Below are 19,191 nucleotides of genomic sequence, written 5' to 3'. Positions count from 1 at the left end.
CTAGAGTACTGTAAAAGTCAATTATACCTTACAAACCCTTCTCCGCAATGCGCTGGAAGACAGGCAACGGATCCAAAAAGATCTCGGCCTTGTAACACCTGATCTTCCCGTCCTCCTCCTTTTTAACGAAGAACGTAGCAAACCCCGGTATTTCAATTACATCCTTCTCGGGGTCATCGCCCTTGACCAAATACCTGATCGTCGCGGCTTGGTAAACACGAGGGCTGACGTAGTCTAGGCCCGTTAGTACAGGAAACGCTGAGGCTAAGATCAAGGTGGGAACATTCCAAAATACACAATATCATGTGTCATCATATCGAGCTTCGCAAAGGTTTCCTTGAACATCTAGAGGGGTAATTAATTTATGACAATGCGTCAGGGTACACAACACGTACCTGTCGAACACTAACCCCGGAAAGAACAGGGAGGTTCGCATATTGCAAACTGATGTCCTCTGTGTAGAAATTATCAAGCCATAAATCTGCGTCAAGGCTCTTACTGCCACGGTGATACTGCAGATGTCGAAGAGGGTTAGCTACCTTGGGGTATCCTGTGAAGGTCATGACGTAGATGCTTCGTCATGCTTGGCTTGACTTACCTCGAGAAGCCAAGTCTCGATTTCCTCTCTCCCAATGTCCGTAGCCTTGGTCATTTCGTTGGTGTTCTTTCGTTTGAGATTCTATTACTGATCAATGGGCGATGGACAGCTTCACTCTCTAGCAAGATACGAATCACTCTTATACGGCGACTTCCCGATTCCATTAATAATCGATATGGCCTTAAGGACCGATGTGTGGATTCTTGTATTTGTAATCCATTTAACAAGACCCATGTCATTTCGAGCACGCCTTCTCTTGGCCAGCGCCACGATCCGCTTATCACGAGAGGTCTTCAAGCTTACTCTTCGAATCATCTACCAATACTACTGGCACGACATTACAAGCGCAGGTGAGCCTAATAGCGTGCAACCACACGAGAAGTTCCCGCCCTTGGCTAGTTCCGTCAGTCATGGCTAACAACGCCCTGATGCCCAGAACTAAATATCTCATGGCAATTCCTAACGGCAAAACTCTCAGTTCCAGTCTCAAAGAGCTCTGTTCCTCGCTGACAAGGCCAACTTCAAACTACCTATGAATAAAACACCGTCTTGCGTTCAGGACAGCAAAGCGTTCCACCGGCACACCATGAGTCGAGACCACTGCCCGCATGCGGCCTGTTGACTTGGCCAAACACAGTATGACCATCCGAGGATCTCGAGACTCTTGTGAAACCTTGTAATCTTTGAATGTACATCAGACAGGTTCCGTCGAGGTCATTAAGGGGGGGCACAGATGTTGGCCGACGAGCCGTCGGTGAGGTAGATCTCGGTGAGGGAATACCCCAAAGCGGTGATCGGCCTCAACACTATTGGATGGCATATGGCTCGGAATCTTATGTGAATAAACTGAAGCTCTCAAGGCAGTCCGCAGTTCACAAGCACTGACTCGTGTTAGCCCGTCTCCATGACCAAGAAAAGAAATGGCATAATATACCTAGGTAGGCAACGAGAAATTTGCCGGGCAATGGAGACGTAAGTTAAAGCAAAATAAGTAAATAAAAATATAAAATAAATAAATTATACTCTCAGGTTTATATATGATCTTAGCTTTATAATCATAAGTCTTTTATGCTATAGTTTTGTGGATTCAAAAGGTAGAGTGCTTGCGAAGTGCGCTATGTCACCAAAGGGTCCCATGTCTCCTAGCAAGCATCCATAAGGCGGATGTTATACTCATCTTCACGTTAAGAGGCATTTGGATATGGGAGAAGGAATCATTAACTGAAAGATGAAATGGGCAGTATATCCCGAGTACGATTGGACCTGAGAGTGCCTCCGAGGCCCGTGGAAAAATATATGGTTTTCTCAACAGCTTCGCGATCCCCAACATGTACTTCTATGTGGTCATTGCCCATGATATCCTCAGGAACTTTGGGGTAGATATCAGGAAAACGGATTACTTGAATCATTTTCTTGGTCGCTATCTAGCTTAGTGGGCAGTGCATGCCACACAGTCACACAAAGAGCGGCCAAGGCCATTCGAAAATCCGGAAGTGCGACCTCTGCATGCTGAATATCTTTCCTCAATTTGGCGGCTACATGTGGGGAATCAAGAAGATCAAGCCACAGTTAACCCAGTTATTAGCAGTGAAACCCCCTTCAGACCAAGTAAAGTCACACGATTTGAATGTGTGAGACCATTCTTTGTCCTTCTATTCGGTAGGCTGATGGTCCAGTAATGTGCTGTTGCCTTGCTGATCCAATGATAGAAACCTCTCACGATGCATGCTGCTGCCTGACTTTTCCCACATTTGGCCAAGTGTCGATGTTGCTGACCTCGGTCAAGCCTCTTTGAGCCTTCCATAGGACGCCGATCCAATCATATCTGCTGTAGGAATGCAAGCCTCGTTCAATTCTGACACATCCAGGCAACCGTGGGGAAGTCCAGTACGACAGGGTTTGCACACAAAAGAAGTGAACCTCCTCTCTCAACATCAAACGCTGTTTAACAGGTCAGTGGCAACACTCCATTGCCATGTCTGTCGTCGTAGTGGCCGGTGGTTCTGGCGACCTAGGCAGTCTCATCGTCAAGGCATTGTTTAAGACAGGGAAGCATGAGGTATTTGTGCTATCGAGAGGAGTACGTCGTGCACTAATTTCCGCCACTTGATGCCTCATTCTGACTCTCCTAGCCGCCAGCTGATTCTCCGGAGCGAGTGTCTCCCTTGACTGGCAAATCCTACGTCCCCTTCATTCAGACTGATTACTCGGGTATCGATGCCCTCGCCGAAGGCCTGGATGTGCACAGAGTCGAGGTAGTAATCTGCGCCTTCAGCCTTCGTAACGACAGCGCATGCAACGCACAGTTACAGTTAATCCAGGCCGCCGACAAAGCCTCTTCTGTCAAACGCTTCATACCATCCGAGTTCAACATCGACTATGATCTCGGCGATACGGTGCCGTATTCGAACAAGAGGTTTCACTTAGCCGGTAGACGCGCGCTTGAAAAGACGAGTCTGGAGTTTAGCTACATCTATCCTGGCATGTTCATGGACTACTACGGCATGCCCAAGTTCCCAACACCTCTGAGACCGCTGTGCTTCTTCGTCGACCCCGTCAACCAAGTTGCAGTCCTTCCAGATGACGGCGAGGCTAAAATGTCTATGTCACTAACTACCGATGTTGCTCGCTATACTGCCCTAGCGCTTGACTTGGAGAAATGGCCGACAGTCATGACAACAACTGCGAGCACCGTCACCTTGAAGAACCTTGTGCATCTTTTTGAGAAGTACACGGGTCGGCCATTCAATGTCGAGTATCAACCAGTGTCCAAGCTTCTGGAGCACGAAAGCATGTTGCTTCCTGAAAATGGCGCCATTGCTGAGCGGTTTCCCCAGCGATTTCCGGGTGGTCTCAAGCAACTTCGGGCCCTGATAGCTGATCTTGAGGCCAGTGTGGCCCTCGGAGCGTATGATCTGGACAAGATCGAGGGCCAGCTGAACCTCACCGAGGTCTTTGAGGGGAAAACTTCGTCGCCTACACGGATCGAGGACCTGATGAAAACAGCATGGGGGACGGATTGAACGATGATTCTATTCTATCCTGTTGATTCGCCATGAATAGATAAGAGTCGCAGTTGGAAGAAAACGTACATCTTCTTGGCGGATCTGAGTGAAGGAGTTCAGTCTTCGCCAGTCAGCTGCGCATTGTGCCAACTCACCCGGATGTCATTATCAACGTTACTTAGTGGACAATTGGTCATGAACGAGTGTATATATGGATATGTAAGGTCTTTGCAATAGTATTTCTAGAAAAATAATCGGTCTGAAAGAGTACATGAGGTGAAGTAAAACAAGTATGTGCTTGATAGCCGGGTCGGTCGCGGAGCAACCACCAAGCTGCGTTTGTTACATAGCCCTTATTGCCATCTCCTACTTCTCTGCAGCAGTTTCCTTGGGCACGGGCTTTCTTGCGGTAACCACAATCATGGGCCAGTAGGCATGAATGCTCTTATCGCGCATGTCTTGCTTGGCCTTTGCAGCAAGAACGTTGACCTCCTCAGCCTGCCATCCAAGGCCCCTCGTCAGCGCCGCCATCAAAAAGCCCTGGAGACCTGCTACAATATTTTCATGGTTCCAGACGCCCAGTTCCTTGTACTTGCGGTCCCGTGGCCATGTGTTGGAGGGCCACTTGAACTTGTACTCTTGAACATCCTCGAAGCCGGCTTTCTCGAGTAGTCCCCCCAGAGTGTTGAGGTCGATAAATGCGCGGCCAGACTTGGCCGCAGCTTCACCGAGATGCTTCATAGACTGGAAAAGGGCATGTTCCGGGGCGAGGGTGCCATCGTCAGAGAGAGGGAGAGTGAATTCTTGAAGCTCGATGTAACCTCCTGGCTTGAGATTTCTAGAGACGGTGAGCACCAACTTTCAGGGCGAATAGGGGATTAAGATGAACAGACTTACTCAAACGACTTTCGAATATACTCTTCCCAGTCAGATATACTAGAGTTATTCATCCGACTATGTATGTAGTCGAAGGGTTGCGAATATGTCCATTCCTCATCCCAGTCATCAATCTCGAATCTAACATTAGGGGGGACACTTTGATCGTGGTTAGTTCATGCATGAAGAGGAATCATCTAAGGCTTCTACTCACAATTGGGGTTGACTTGGTGAGAGATCAATGCCGATAACCTGCAACACAAACATGTCAGACGAATGTAGAACCTGATCAACGCGCTTTGGGTTCTGACCTCAGCCTCAGGATGCTCGTCTCCAAAATCCATGGCCCAGATGCCAGTACCAGTACCGAGATCGAGAACCCGTCCAACCTTGGCATCAGGCTTGTTGGGTGGAGCAAATCCCAACTTTCCATCAAGAGTGAGGTAGAAGATGTGGTGCTGGAGATCTGGGAAGCTCATGTTAGCCAGTACCAGACTATCATGGAGGCGCACAAACCTAGTCTTTCGTTCTCGGCATCATCGTTGGGAAAATGATACTCTGGACGCAATCAGCTCATAGTGCCCCTGGAACAGCCCTCGAGACCTGGAGAAGAGAACAAGTGACTGACTTCCATCGTGGAACTTGTGATAAGTTCTACCGTTTTCCTTTCTATAGTCTAGAATGGAACTACTCAAGCTCGCCGTCGACGATGCCGTGTCCTATCCCAAACCCGAGTTAGCCTCATAGAACCAGCGACGATCACGGATGATCCGGACCTCGTTGTCGCCATAGGTAGAGTCATGGTCATCCGGCTCAATAATTTCCTGCATATTGGCGTGGCGCCCTATCACGGGTTATTGCAACCCGTCTCGTCAAAGAAGCGTAATCTGCGAGTTTCTGGAGTTGCTGTGGAGAGGTTGAAAGAAAGGATGATGTGGTTCTTGGACAAAGCGGGGTTTGAACACACGATTTTCCCTCACGCCCCGCCTGTCATCCGTCTGTGGTTAGACTGAAGAGCTGACAGGGGCAGAGTGACTCTTATTGGCTCTCTAGTGGTGTGTGAAGACGATGGTGCAATGGTGGCCAAACTCAAGCTCTCAACGTCGATGCAAGACTTGTAAATGTGCGTCTAGGGCTTTAAGTTCACGGATCTCATATCTAACATTCATCACCTCGTTGGCCCTTTCATTTCTGCTAGTGTTAGCCGTTCCTGGAAGTACCACCCTATCAAAGAACTCTCCCAAGACCCCAAGCCTTGACAATAGTAGTTTTTTGGTGCTGGAATGTTCTGAAACTGCTTGGGTGTCGCAATTAATAGACCGTTCGTTTGAGAGTTAGAGCAAGATTGTTCTTGAGTACATTTGATGAGACCTTACCTCATCCCCAGATTGTTTCCCCTGGCCTCTCCACCTTGCACTTGGAGCATCTCTATTTTAGACAACGTCATCTTACGACCCCAACGCAAATTGTACCTTTTATTTCAATCTATGGCATCAAACACGAGAAGCATTTTATTAAATACATGTCTCCAAACCGAAAGGGTCTTGGGGAAGCGATGCATCCGTGGTGTGGCGAAGGGTGAACAACAGCACACAATGACACCGAAAACAGAAAACACGGTATTTATTAATCGACAACGCGAATTCTGATCATCTAAATTGATCAGTTGCCAAGTCATAGATATGGCTATGCAAGGCCCATATTACAGCGAAGAATAATCTAGAAAAGAGGCCTCTCAGGCTATCAACAGACCTTGATAAGACCTTGGCAATCCCCGATGGACGATCCTACCCCTCTGCAGGTGCGCAATATGCAGCCAATGTGGAACTTTAGTTGAAAGGGTCAGATGGACAGCGTCATACGGCTACTACCCATTCACTTATGAATCCGTGGCTTCTCATGCTCGACTCTTCCTCTCAAGTCACCATCTTCTTCATCTTTAACTCCGAATTCTGGCCTTGAACATGCGTTCTGCCAAATCTCTTCTCCTCATCGCCATCGGCGTGGCGCTGGTTGCTACTCAAACTCCAACTGCCCCAACGCAGACTGCCATATCTCAGAGTCAGACTACCATTGTATCCGAGACTCAGTCCTTTCCCCCGTTTGGGTCTGCTTGGCTGGCGGCTTTTAAGTCTACCACGCCAAAGATGACAGATCGCCGTACCGGGAGAAGATATATATGAGATTACCATGTCATGGGGCAAGGGAGAACTATTCAATACCCAAGACCCTTGCGAGCTGCCCTCTGTCACGGGTGAAACGCCGCCAAGTTCTCCCTATCGGTATCAGCATGGAACGACTGGTTGTGAGATCATATTCCCGAGTTTCGGGAGCTTTGGAAGGTTATACAGCGATGATCCAGAGGTCACGGGCATTTCCACAATCAACAATCAACAATCCAGGAATAAGCTTCAGAAATGTCTACACACCACTTGATAGAGGGTTAATGGGAGTTGACGACACGATGGTCGTGGACGATGCTGCTACCCTATGGCAACCACCAAGCGGCCCAGTGAATTTTGGGATGTTAAAGAAAGATGGATAAAATGCACAAATTGAATAAAATCAAGCAATGTGTTGGATAATTAAACGATCTGTCATAAAGTCATTTTATGCCAGAACCGAGTTATGCAAGTCCAATGCACCATCCACACGTTGAACGCGAACACGACGCGGCTCACAATGTCCTCAGGTGTTGTGAGGGTATTTATGCATGCATTGGCTCACAAATGCAAGAACACATTGACAAGAATTGGGTGGCTGGGACTTCGCTTCGCATTGCCTCTTTGAGCCACCCGCCAAGAGCACGAACGCGGTCCGACGTGTCCTCTGCAAGACGCCTTTCCCGAGGAACGCGTTGTTACACCTTTGCGCGGCTGCGCGCCCGCCACTGCTTGGCTGCTGCTTTGAAGGTACTCTGTACCAGACAGGGGGGAGTTGGCCAAGTGCCTTTCTGATAAGCCACTGACACTTGCCAGACCCCAGAGGGCACTTCTGCTTGAGCGCGACACAGTGGATGGCACGCAAATCATGCCTGTGCTACCTGACTGTGCTACAGTTGTCTCTGGAGATGGTGTGTTTCACCATAGTGCTTTATGTTGCAGGGTGATGTAGGCGATAACTCTGAGCATGTGCTGCTGCACGGAGAGTTTTACAAGTGCTAAAGGACACCTTCCATGCGCCGGGGCTCATTACCAACAATGCTCATGTCCATATCCGGGTGAGCGTGCCGAGGAAAGCACACAAGACTCCTGCACTACGAGTGCAAGGCCGAGGACTTTTCCTCCACGTCTGAAACCAAGTCTTTGACTATCCAGATGGCTTCGCTTCCCCCCCGGAGGAAACGTTTAAGAGATGCAACCAAATGCAAGGCGCATCAATTTCTCTCGTGGCGGCAGAAACAACTCTTGAACTACACTCAAGTTCACTTCCCACCAACAACAATGCCTTTGGACAATGTTCCTCGGAACCCGCATGTGAAACTTTTACCTTCCCCCTTCGACCATCAAAAAATTCGAGGCCATCATCAGAATCTCCTAAGAACCTAATCTTTGGAAATCGGAAGACTACCACTAATGAAACATTTGAATGGTTTATAGGTCTAAGGAAGCAAGAGAACCGGGGATGACAGGGATTGGGTTCGGGATAGCACAGAAGACAGCTCAGAGCAGCAGCTGAGGAGTGATATCGGACATCAGGGTTTTCCGACGACGTGCGGGATAACGGAACATGCAATTCTGTCGCACACTCATACATAGATTGTTTCGTCGATAGGATACTCTCAGAAGGGCGTAGTTGACGATGGCGGGTGAGTTATGTAAGTCATCCATAATTGGCTTATTAATGACCAAAATGATTCCAAATCCCTTGGGCCGAGTGGAGCGTCAGCATGACCTCATGCCATTGACGCCCTTCACAGCTCAAGATATAATAGCAGTATCATTGCGCCTGGACAGCAGTGATTAATTATCAACAATCATCTTATCAAGACTCCACAGCAACTATCTACTCTACACAATGGCTGCCCAATCCGCGCTCCCAGTCTATCACTACCTCGACATCGGCCGCCTTGGTCGTGGTGAAGTCGTCAAGTAAGTCCACTTTGATCCCATTGCAAATTCAAGGCACTAACTCTACAACTAAGTCTGTTTTTGAAAGATGCCGGCATCGAGTTCAAGGAGGTCCGCTATCCCTACGACGACACCTGGCCTGCCGCAAGTGAGAAGCTCCGGCAGAAGGGCATCACGAGGACGGGCAAGGTGCCTGCATTGGAGTACAATGGCCTCATTCTGACCCAGGTTTGCTTATACCACGCCCTTCTATATACAAGCCAGGTATTAATTGCGCATTTTACAGCACATCCCGATTCTCCGCTATCTAGCTCGAGAGCTCGGCCAATATGATGGTGAGACGAGCGAGGACAAGTATTTTGTCGATGCTGCCGCGGATGTTTACATTGACTGGAGGGTAAGTCTTGTTCTTTGGAAATGTCGTTGTTGTGCGCAGGCTGACCTTTATCGAGTCCAACTGGGTGCCCCAACTCAAGGGTGTCACAAAGGAGTTCACCAACGAGTTTTTGCCATGGTACTATGACGTCATCACACAGTACTACGCGGAGCGTGAAGGACCATACCTGCTCGGCGACAAGATTACATACGTCGACTTTGCGGTCTATCAGTCTCTTGACAACGATCAAAGGATCGGCGCCAACCCAGTAAGTGATGCCTCCCGTTCCAATATAGTGTTTCATGCTTACTTACTGTTCAACTTGCAGCCGAAACTTTCGGGTCCTCTTCTGAAGCTCAAGGAGGCAATTGAGGCCAGGCCCAAGATCGCTGCCTACCTGAAGGAGAATCGCGTTGGCGGGGCCTAGGCCGGCGTAGTTCAATGGGGAAAAAAGACACGGGCAAGAAAATTTCATGTCTTAAGATTTAAGCTTGGGTGGTATGGATTCAAGTTCGCTGGAGATTCCTGCTGTCATGGTTAATGATCACCCTTGACTGGGTAGGATCACGAAGGATGCGAGATGGAACGATGAGAGTTAAACAAACACTACGATTGGTTTTTAATCTGGCACGCCCTTGAGCTTAGGCTCAAGCAATAGTCTATGGCTAGTCTATGTACTAAAGCGATCCACCTTCGATCCATGTTCGCATGGGCTTTGTGAATGTCTTCAGTGGAGCTAGCATCACGATGGAACTATTTGCGCCACCAAAAACTATCGACGGGACTTAAGTCGGAGCTTTGTTTTGCGAACCCCATGGGGAACAGGAGAAATGTCTTGCATGGTAAACGGACCATGTCCTGTACTAGCGGCTACAACCGTCCCTAGGCCCCATTTCTCGCTCGACTACATGTGCCTTTGTGATAACATAGCTGCGTTCAGCAAGTGCCTAGAGCTACGGAGTAGCTTAACCGCCGACATGAATAACCCTTGCATTCACTACTAGTCATAGCAAAGCCTTTTATCACCCTTATACTAATGCATTAAAAGCCTTTATGCCAACTGGTGCACTGAGCGCAGGCGAGGGTAAATATTTATTCCATAGGCAGCTTGATTGCAAGACACGGCATGATGACGAAGAAAATAATATTTAATAAACATTTACTCTAGATACAGGTATCTTCTCAATATTAACACATTAATGATGTACTCATGCTTCAGTCCTTTTTATACTTGATTACCTCCCTCAGACTTGTCCTCTGGCTGATGCCGTTTCCTCAGAACTAGAGGCTTTGCCTTCTCCTTTTCCGAATCATTATCCTCGGTTACCTTCTCGTCGGTAACCTCTTCTATAAACCGCAGTGGACGTGGAGTTCCGAACTTGAAAGGAGAGCCGTTCAAATCACCGTTGGCCCGCATCTGCGACATGTGCCACTGGATCCAGTACATCTGCTCATGCTCTCGCAGATAGCGGCTACCGTGGAAGCTGTGGAGGACAACTTCGCGAGAGAGAAGACCCAGCTTGCGGCGGTCATCGGCCTTCTCGTAGAACCGCTTGGTCAGCCAGTCGACGTGCTCCGGCTGGATCTCGTCCGGCAGCGTCGGGGGCTCAGCCTCTTTGTCCTCGGTGAACTTGGCCCACGGTCCGACCATGCTCAGTATGCTGAGTTGAGCACGAGCGAGAGCCATGGGGTCGTTGGGTGGGACGACTTCACCGTATTGCTGATGCTGATCTTGCGGGTCTGTGAGCACTAGAGCAGTGGCTCCTACTTCGGTAGCAACGATGGGAACGCCAGCCAAGGCTGCCTCGCCGATGGCAAGCGGGAGACCCTCGGAGATGGACGAGTTCATGAAGAGCCAAGCGTCCTGGAGAACAACCTTGGGATTACCAAAGCCTGCAAGCACCACCTTACCCGCGAGGCCGCTCTCGACGATGAGCTTCTCCATCTCGAGGCAATAGGCTGGTTGTCTGTCCTTGGCGCCGTAGACAACGAGCTGATAGTCCTCAAAGCCCATCTCGTTGATGATGATGTCCGCAGCTTGGATGGCGATCTTGACTCCCTTGATGAACTGAACGTTGGACAGCATGACAACCGTGGGCTTGTCAGTGCGGACCTTGTCGACAGGCTTGAAAGCATCCATGTTGCTGATTCCGTTGACGATGGGGTCGACCTTGCGCTCAAACATGTTTCTGCTAGCGATGTTGCCACCATCGGTACCGAGCTCAACCTCCCACATGCTACGATGATCATGTTAGCCAATGGTTGCGGTCAATGGTATAGGGGAGAACTTACGGGTTGAAGACGGAGGCGCAGGGCATGATGACGTCGGCGTGGAAGTAGGCGAGGCGAGCGGCCATGCCAATACCAGCAAGAAGCATAGACTGCACCGCAAGTGGCAGCTCACTCTGTGCTGGGCTGATATTGAGACATGTCTCTCGCCAGAGAATGGCATGGTCCCAGATACCAAAGGTCACGCCACGGCGGCACTGAAGGATCATACCGAAGAGACTGCTGATGCCGTGGTGTGTGCTCTGGAAGACACGAGGACAGTCCTCAGGAATCTGAACAGCGTAGATGAAGAGGTAAGCCATGTAGATGCCGAGGGCGTCTCTAAAGTCGGACATGCTGGGACGTTCCATCTCGAAACACTCCGAGACGTCGGCGATGTTGCTGTCGTCATAGCGGATCAACCAAGCCCTCATCCAAGCTCGTTGGACCACAGGAGACTTCCACGTGAGACCGTAGTCCTTGGTCTCGTAGTACTTGGCCATGGATAGGTACACGTTGCTGTACTTGATGAGGTCTGCCCGCGAGTACTGCTTCGTTCGAGCACCCTTGACGAACTCTGTGAGGAGAGGCACAAAGATGCCCGTAACATCTGCATCCATGTCGGTGGCTTCAATCTTCTCATCGACCTGAGATTGAAGGAGGTTGTCAACAAGACCGTGGTTAGCTGTGTTGCCATCAAGACCCCAGAGAGGGAGCAACTTCAAGGACTGGACACTCTTCTCAATCTGGAAGCGCGGGATACCATAGTCGTTAGCACACTCCGCGAGAACGTGGTTTCGGATAGTAGTGTGTCCGTTGACCAGGTCACGTCGACAGTTGGATACACCTCCAGGGGACACAGGCCAGCAGCCGATATCGTTGAAGATGACCGAGATGCGATCCTCCGTATCCTTGTAGCAGTTTTGAGGCTGTGCCGTGACAGGGTTGGCATCGTTTCCAAGGCCCATGGCGTAAAGATCAGATGTCTTGATAGCGAGCAGGCTGACCTCAGAGACGTCCGCGTCGATGTTGATGGCTGAGACAATGTGATCAATCTTGTCATCGAGAGCCCTGCGCGCCTCTTCCAGTCGTCCACTGTCCCTAGCGCGCCAGTAATCTTGAAGCAAGGGCTCCTCTCGAAGGATAAGCTCATCGACCCAGCATGCTGTGAAGGCGTCAAGAGTGGTGCTCTTAACCCAAAGGCTCCAGAGCTCAGTTCGAACACGCCAGGTTGGCATGCGCTTGTAGAGCCGTCGATTCCACTGTGCAAGCCAGAAAAGCGGGTTGAGGTATGTCACGAGAGTGGGTGTGTTGTTTGCCTTGCGTCGCATCTCTCTAACCTGTAGCCGGTTGTGGTAGATGAGAAGGTCCTCCGAGTCAAACGACAGGTTCTCCGGTCGAACAAGAAGCTTGCTGTCATCGGGGAAGAGCTGCGGTCTCTTAGAGAGGGCGGTCTTGCTTCCATCCGCCTCTCGGAGATGTGAGACGATGGTGGGATCACGTCGATGTTGGTAGTCGTACTCGGTGACATACGTTCGACCATCGATCTTCTGGATGATCAAGTGAACGAGTTGTGATGGCACCCAGTCGTAGCTCTCTGGATCGACTGGCTTGCCCCAGAAGACAGACAAGCAGTCTTCGGCAGTGGAGTCAACCGACTTGTAGTCGGCACGGAGGAGGTCGGCGTTGCCCTTAGGCGTGGTCCGGTAGTGGTACTGGAAGGCAATATCCTTGCCATCGAGTGACAAGGTTCCTTTGGTGATTCTGCCGTACTTGTCATAGTAGCCAGTACTAGACACACCACTCTTGTAGGTAGTCTCGATGCTGGTAGGCTGGCGGGAGGAGGTTTTCTCGGCGTACTGGTAGATTGCTGTCCTCGACGATCCCTTCTCAACGCGGGTCTCGAGACGAAGATCCCGATCGTATGTGGCGATAAACAGGGCATCCTCTTCTTTAAGAGGCTCCTTGAGGATACCGTTATGCACAGTCAGGAGCATAGAACCGTCATGGCCTTTCGACACGAAACCAGTAACCGTCTTTCTCGGCTGCTCAACAACGATGGCGCCTCTGTTTAGCTTGATCTTGCGCCTCTCACCCTTCTTAGCAAGGCGAGCAATGTTGAGAAGGGCAGGCTTGTCGTGTAGAATGATCCAATAGACCCAGGTGTTCTTGATGATCCAACAGATCTTCCACAGAAGCAGGAGAAACCAGATGATAACTCCTCTCATGGGGACACGGGCAAGGCTGTACGTAAGCTCTCGTTCGATGTTTGATCCAGCGCCAGACAGGATGGCAAACCACTTGACCAGCGAAGAGCAAGCCATGACAACACAGCGGAAAGCAGAGAAAAGCCAATGTTGGCCATGAGATGACGGGATGCTGGCGGCCTGCAGATCAGCAGGGAAAACGGTCAAGTCGTGTGACTTGGGGGGTTGAAAGTGAACCACACGACCGAGATTCTCCCTGCACTGGCGGTAGATCTGAAGGGTGAGGTTGAGATGGAAGTCAACGCTCTGCATGTCGAACTGTGTCTCGGCAAGCCAAGAAGCAAACTCGGCGGAGATGGAAACCTCCTCGCCATAGATACGGTCAAGGATCACCTCACGCACAGTCTGTGGTGTGCTCTCCCACTTGGAGTTGACATCAATGCCCAAGCAGAGATGCTTCATCACATTCATCTCGGTCTTGAGAGCAACGCGGAACAAGGCCTGGGAGTTCTGGGGAGCCAGCTCGAGCTGAATACGCTTGGACAAGGCATCAGTGCCGTGAACAAAGTGTTCAGCCTGGACAGCTTGAGCATGAGGAAGCTTGAGCTCAGAGCGGGCGAGGTGATACATCAACGATTCACACACCATGACAGCGAGCATGGGATGCCAAGTTGCTATCTTTTGCTCGCTCTCTCCCATGGCGCCAAAACCGATGTGAAGGATATCACCGTCCCTATAGCTGAAGGATGAGAGGTCACCAAGGCCAACGCGAGAGAAGCCTTCACTGCTAGACATCATGACGGTGATCTTTCGAGCATGCCACAGCTGTTGAGCTTTGCGCACGAGGCCACCCGACCACTTGACAGCTTCGGAATGAATGCTCGGATCGCGAACACTGAGACGCAACAGCTCTGTGATCCTCTCAGCCACCGCCGATCCATCGTCATACCAGACCTTGACGCTGGCCAGCTCCTCTGGAATATCAGCCGAAGTCATGTCAGAGTCCATCGGCCATTCTGCAGTGATCTTTGGCTGAGTCCACAAGGCCTGGCCCTTGGGTGGGGCGTGGACTGGGTTCATGGAGGCTCGAGGATCCTTCCAGGAGTAGTAAGATGTTCCAACCGCCGCAAGGAGAGCAGCGACGTTCTGGGAGAGGATGTCGGTATACAAGAACCCAGCAGTCATAGGCAAGGCGTGCAAGATACAGCCAACGATGAAGCCGACAGCAGCAGAACACATGATGACAGTGATGTGAGCGCCAACATTGGTAGTGAAGCATCTGTTGAACTGGAAGGCGATGGCTCCAGTGTAGCCAAACACGTACATGTAGTAGATGATGACGGTTTCCTTAGTCTCGACTAAGAACCAGAGCATGACGGTAGTGAAGCCAAAGACGACAAAGAGCTTTCCAGCGACATCAATGATAGCCTTGATGATGCTCTGTCGACGACGTGCCTCGCCCTGTGCTTCAACTCGCTCGGCATCCTCGAGGCCTGCCAGCTTCTCTTGAGAAACCTCGTAGCGGTGGCTCCAGTACTTCTGGAGGGTGGAGTCAAGAATAATAGCAGCCGAGCAGAAGTAGACGATGGTCAGCCAGATGCCATACCGAGCGCGGCTGTCCGTGTAGATGCTTGGGTATGGCTGTCGTGCACTCATGACCAACATCAGCCAGCGATCCATCAGGGCAATAAGGAACAGGCCCAGATTCTGTCCAACATCATGACGAGCCAGGCGGAAGAGAGTGAAGGCACTCTGCTCCTTCAGTCCACGTCTCAAAACACGTTGCTGGTTGATAGCCTCTCCGAGCTGCGTGAACCAGGCCGTGGTGAACTCGGGCGGCGAGGATCCCTCAACGGACAGCTTCTTGAGGAGCCAGCTGATATAGGGCATGCCGTTGGCAACTCGCACAACTAGGGCATCCGACATGATGCCAGATGTCTTGGCATCTCGGGTACGACGAGTGTAAGCAGTCACAGCTGATGCAAATGCCTCCCGCGCAACTGCTCCAGTGCTACTCTTGCTAGAGGATGCATCGCTGTCTGTGCTGTCGGAGCTGAGCTTCATTGAGTACCACTCGACGATGTCGGCCTCGGTGAACTTGGGGATCTTCTCCATCCAGTTGGACCACTCTTGGCAGAGACGGCGGTAACGGAAGAGGACAAGGAACAGAAAGGCGTACATGACCGGGATGTAGATCTGAAGGTCGTTGCCGTTGACAAAGGCCGAGAGAATAGGCGAGATCAGGAGAAGAGGGAGTGTTTGCAAGACAACCAGTCGCCCAGAAGACAGCGGGGCCTCGTGGAGATGCATTGTGCTCATGATACCGAGAACGTTGAAGTAGGTGGTGATGCTGACCAGATACGCAACAAAGACAAAGCCAGCGCCGACTGACTTCTGAAGGGAGAAGGCGATAAGGCCACAGATACCCACGGCAAGAGTCAGGACAAAGCCTCCCGAAAGCCTCTGCACGTGGAAGTAGATCATGTTGTCGTAGGCGTAGTGGGCGAGATAGAAGTTGCCAGTGCTTCCAACCCATCCTGTGACACCAGCAGTCAGAAGCATGGCAGCCAGGAGAGCAAAGCCTGCTACTTCAAGATGGTCTGGCTCCATGAAAGCCGTCATGAAGCATCCACGACCGACAAAGGTGAGCAGCGTGACGTCGACAATGGCCGGAAGACAGAAAATAGAGAGGGCACCAGCGGCTGCGAATTGCTTCTTCCACCTCTGGATCCTCTCGTGGGCCGTGAGATCAAGCGAAGGAGAGCCAGGGTTGGTCCTGTCCTCCTTCTCTTCAGCTGGCCGAGCATCAGAGCTTGGATACATGGTCATGATCTCCTTGCCCCTCCTGTAGTCGGCAGGCGGGGGATCATCCTGAAGGAGGAGGCGATACCTCTTGGAGATGACTTGTCCGATATCTCGAGGCAGGAGATCGAAGTAGATCTGACATTGAGAGCCAAGGATCCAAAGCTCAGAGAACACGGCGGCTTGGTCAGGCTCAGACAGGAAAAGAGGGCATCGGTCTGTGGTCTCGAGATAGACGTCCTCAAAGGCTGATCGGCGAAGGATCTTGAAGAATATGAGGGCAAAGAGATCAGCGTTGACGTCAATGTAGTCACAGTTGTTCCATGACTGCCATGGGTCGAAGCTTGATAGCAGGGTCTGGGTCAGGGCTTTGAGAACCTTTCTGTCACCGAAGAACAGTGCTTCATCAACAGTCTTCTGGGTGATCTCATAAAGGCGAACTAGATTGTCCAGGGCAGGCAACCTGTCGGCACCTTGGCGCATGAAGTGCTCGAGACGCAGCTTCAAGACATCTCGCATGCTCAACGAATCATCGAGAGCAGCACGTGCACATAGTTGTCTCCAAGCGACCTTGGAGGTCTCCTCAATGAGAAGAGAGCGACAGTATTGGCTTGCTGCATCGGTGATAGGATGGTTGATCATCGACACACGAAGTGTCTGCGTGAGACTGAGGGCCTCGCCATAGGTGGCACGCTTGATCGACTCTCGGATGCTGATAGGAAGACCAGATCCATCCAGAGTGTTGTTGGCCTCTTCAAGCCTGAGCTCTTCCTCGAATCTCTGTTCCCGGAGGACACCATTGTGAGCCAGCCAAGTATGGAGAACGGCAGCAGCATCATCAGGGGCCTTCAGACTGATAAAGATGTCGACACAGCGGTCGGTGGCAGAGTCACGACCCTTTGAAACACCCCAGAAAGAAACATCAGCCCGAGGGATCTGAAACCCAGTCTTGAGACCCTTGAAGACGCGAATCTGCCGAGACGCGAGCCCAGAGATAAGATCATGTACCAAGCCTTGGCAGTGGGTGGTTTGTTGCAGGGATCTGAGAGACGCGAGTAGACGCTGCTCATCGTTCCCCTCAATCACCTGCAGCATGCCAAGCTCGCCGAGATGAACCTGCGTCTCCACTACGGCGTCGAAATGCTCCGTAGTGGGCTCGGAGGTGAGGGGGAAACATCCGAGAGGGGACAAAGAGGTGCCTCCATTTCCAGATTCCCAGAAACTGGCTCTTTTCGGGGCCAGTTCGAGGTATTCGGGAGAGGGAGTGTAAATAGACGTCTCGCGGCTGAGGCGTTTGGCTGATTGAGACACATCGACATGTCTCAACAGCTCGGAAGCCCTTGGAATGATGGCGTCAAGGGCGTCAGTGGGGAGAGTTGCCACGTCGGCTGTATCCGAGACACCCGGAACCCACGTTTTCCGCGATTCAGTTGTCCAGCATTTTTGCAACTTGGGAATGTTAGTGAGGGTCATGGTATCCAATAGGGGGTTGTCTTACCTCGATCAATTCGGACCGTCGCAAATACTCAAAGGCGCTCATAGTTCTCATCGGGTTACTAAGAGCCGATGCCTTAACATCCATTGACGGCTCAATAGGGCCATGGTCAATGACGGCGCCAAAATGCTCGGCAATCTTGACAGCTCGACGGATGACAGATGCCTTGGGACGAGTCTCCCAGCGGTCGAGGAAGCCAGCAAAGAACTCTGGCCTCTCCTCACGCTCTTGGCTGCATCGTGCCATGATGTCTTGGAGTCTTCTAGCCTTGAAGTAATGCCGACGCTCGCCATTAGGGAGGATGCATGCATTCTCAATCATGACTCCAGAGGCGAGTGAGAAATCGACATTATCAATGGCTTCACAGTCATGGTGGCAGAGAAGAATCACTGACACCTCAAGAGCTTGCAGACTGGTCAAGAGACGTTCAATCTGCTCCAGTTTCCTAGCAGTCGTGCATTGAAGCGCAAAACCTGCCAAGTTGTGCTGTAGCTGGGTCTGTGCCAGGAAGCCAGCTGTGATGGAGAGATGAGGTTCCTCAAGGGCATCATTGCCAAAGTCTTCCATGTGGACATGGGCGAGGCTCATCTTGGCTGACACAGACTTGAAGGACTGCATCGATGATCGTGAGTCTCCAGACCCCCCAGTGACACCACCAGCCATGGCCAGGGGCATGACGACGAGGTCATAACTTCTTGAGTTGTCTTGAGGCCCGACGAGGCCGCCATCAAGACCAAGGCCAGAGACAACTCGGAATGTCTTTGTGAGACGGAATGAAGGTGCTACAGACCCTCGACTCGACTGGGGCCTGGATCCAAGCCGGCTGCTGCCAGTCCTCTGGTGAGAGAATACAGCATCACCATCACGAGTTGGTGCCCGACTTGAAGATTGTTGTTTTGATGTCGTTGGCCTGTAGTCATTGGGTAAGTGTCTTGGCCTATAGGGAAGACAAGGGAGGCCACGTACCTTGGCGCCGGTGGTTTTACGGGTCCCTTGGCGGCTGGAAGGGTACGACGTTGAAGCACCTGGTATATCAGATACAAAGTGATGGGGACCACAATACACACTCCGCCCAGGACCAACCCCACTAGCTGGTAGAGGTTGTTGAACAGCAAGTGTGATGGAAGTATGCTGTTGCAGTAGACTTGAAAGGTAGAGTCGGGGCAGTCTTGGCGGGCTGGATCATCCAGCCCAGGCTGGAAAAAAGACGCCATAGCCAAGGACGAATAGGGAAAGCCGAGAAGGGCTTTGGAGGAAAGGGAAAATAAGAAAATGTAGGGAACGAGAGACTGAGCGAGCGGACGGGGACCTCCCACGACGACTTGGAGTCGAGCACTGGAGGCTCACCTATACAAGAGTTGACATTGATGTAAGACAAGAACAAAAAAGGGAAGGTGAATAATGAATGAGGGGAAAGGAAAAGCACGTAAGACGACAGACAGACAGACAGACGGGCAAGGAAAACAGAGACCTGCAGGAAATCTGAAAAACAGA

At 51.1% G+C, this 19,191-nt stretch overlaps 5 protein-coding genes across 5 annotated transcripts; 2 read left to right on the top strand and 3 right to left on the bottom strand.

Annotated features, from left to right (window-relative positions):
- Positions 1 to 28: 28 nt before the first annotated feature.
- On the bottom strand, positions 29 to 652 carry MRS44_011372 (uncharacterized protein; the record flags this gene model as incomplete). Its single annotated transcript, XM_065619708.1, has 4 exons — positions 29 to 224; positions 296 to 345; positions 396 to 539; positions 599 to 652. The coding sequence occupies 4 exons, from the start codon at positions 650 to 652 to the stop codon at positions 29 to 31; spliced, it is 444 nt and encodes a 147-aa protein (XP_065475780.1).
- A 1,921-nt stretch (positions 653 to 2,573) lies between these two features.
- MRS44_011371 (uncharacterized protein) lies at positions 2,574 to 3,621 on the top strand (the record flags this gene model as incomplete). Its single annotated transcript, XM_046283973.2, has 2 exons — positions 2,574 to 2,678; positions 2,731 to 3,621. The coding sequence occupies 2 exons, from the start codon at positions 2,574 to 2,576 to the stop codon at positions 3,619 to 3,621; spliced, it is 996 nt and encodes a 331-aa protein (XP_046134926.1).
- A 348-nt stretch (positions 3,622 to 3,969) lies between these two features.
- MRS44_011370 (uncharacterized protein) lies at positions 3,970 to 5,309 on the bottom strand (the record flags this gene model as incomplete). The annotated part of the gene is made up of 6 exons (XM_065619707.1): positions 3,970 to 4,441; positions 4,501 to 4,638; positions 4,694 to 4,731; positions 4,791 to 4,945; positions 4,996 to 5,037; positions 5,210 to 5,309. 6 exons carry the CDS (start codon positions 5,307 to 5,309, stop codon positions 3,970 to 3,972), a joined length of 945 nt encoding a protein of 314 aa, XP_065475779.1.
- A 3,187-nt stretch (positions 5,310 to 8,496) lies between these two features.
- On the top strand, positions 8,497 to 9,352 carry MRS44_011369 (uncharacterized protein; the record flags this gene model as incomplete). The annotated part of the gene is made up of 5 exons (XM_046268985.2): positions 8,497 to 8,570; positions 8,624 to 8,777; positions 8,836 to 8,946; positions 9,002 to 9,193; positions 9,254 to 9,352. 5 exons carry the CDS (start codon positions 8,497 to 8,499, stop codon positions 9,350 to 9,352), a joined length of 630 nt encoding a protein of 209 aa, XP_046134928.1.
- A 798-nt stretch (positions 9,353 to 10,150) lies between these two features.
- Positions 10,151 to 18,911, bottom strand: MRS44_011368 (uncharacterized protein; the record flags this gene model as incomplete). Its single annotated transcript, XM_046270830.2, has 4 exons — positions 10,151 to 11,162; positions 11,218 to 17,651; positions 17,701 to 18,607; positions 18,664 to 18,911. 4 exons carry the CDS (start codon positions 18,909 to 18,911, stop codon positions 10,151 to 10,153), a joined length of 8,601 nt encoding a protein of 2,866 aa, XP_046134929.2.
- Between the last annotated feature and the right edge of the window lie 280 nt (positions 18,912 to 19,191).

This window comes from Fusarium solani (assembly GCF_023522795.1).
Source record: "Fusarium solani strain SB1 chromosome Unknown bctg00000007, whole genome shotgun sequence".
NCBI classification, from domain to species: Eukaryota; Fungi; Ascomycota; class Sordariomycetes; order Hypocreales; family Nectriaceae; genus Fusarium; species Fusarium solani.
This window is presented reverse-complemented; position numbering and strand designations above follow the sequence as displayed.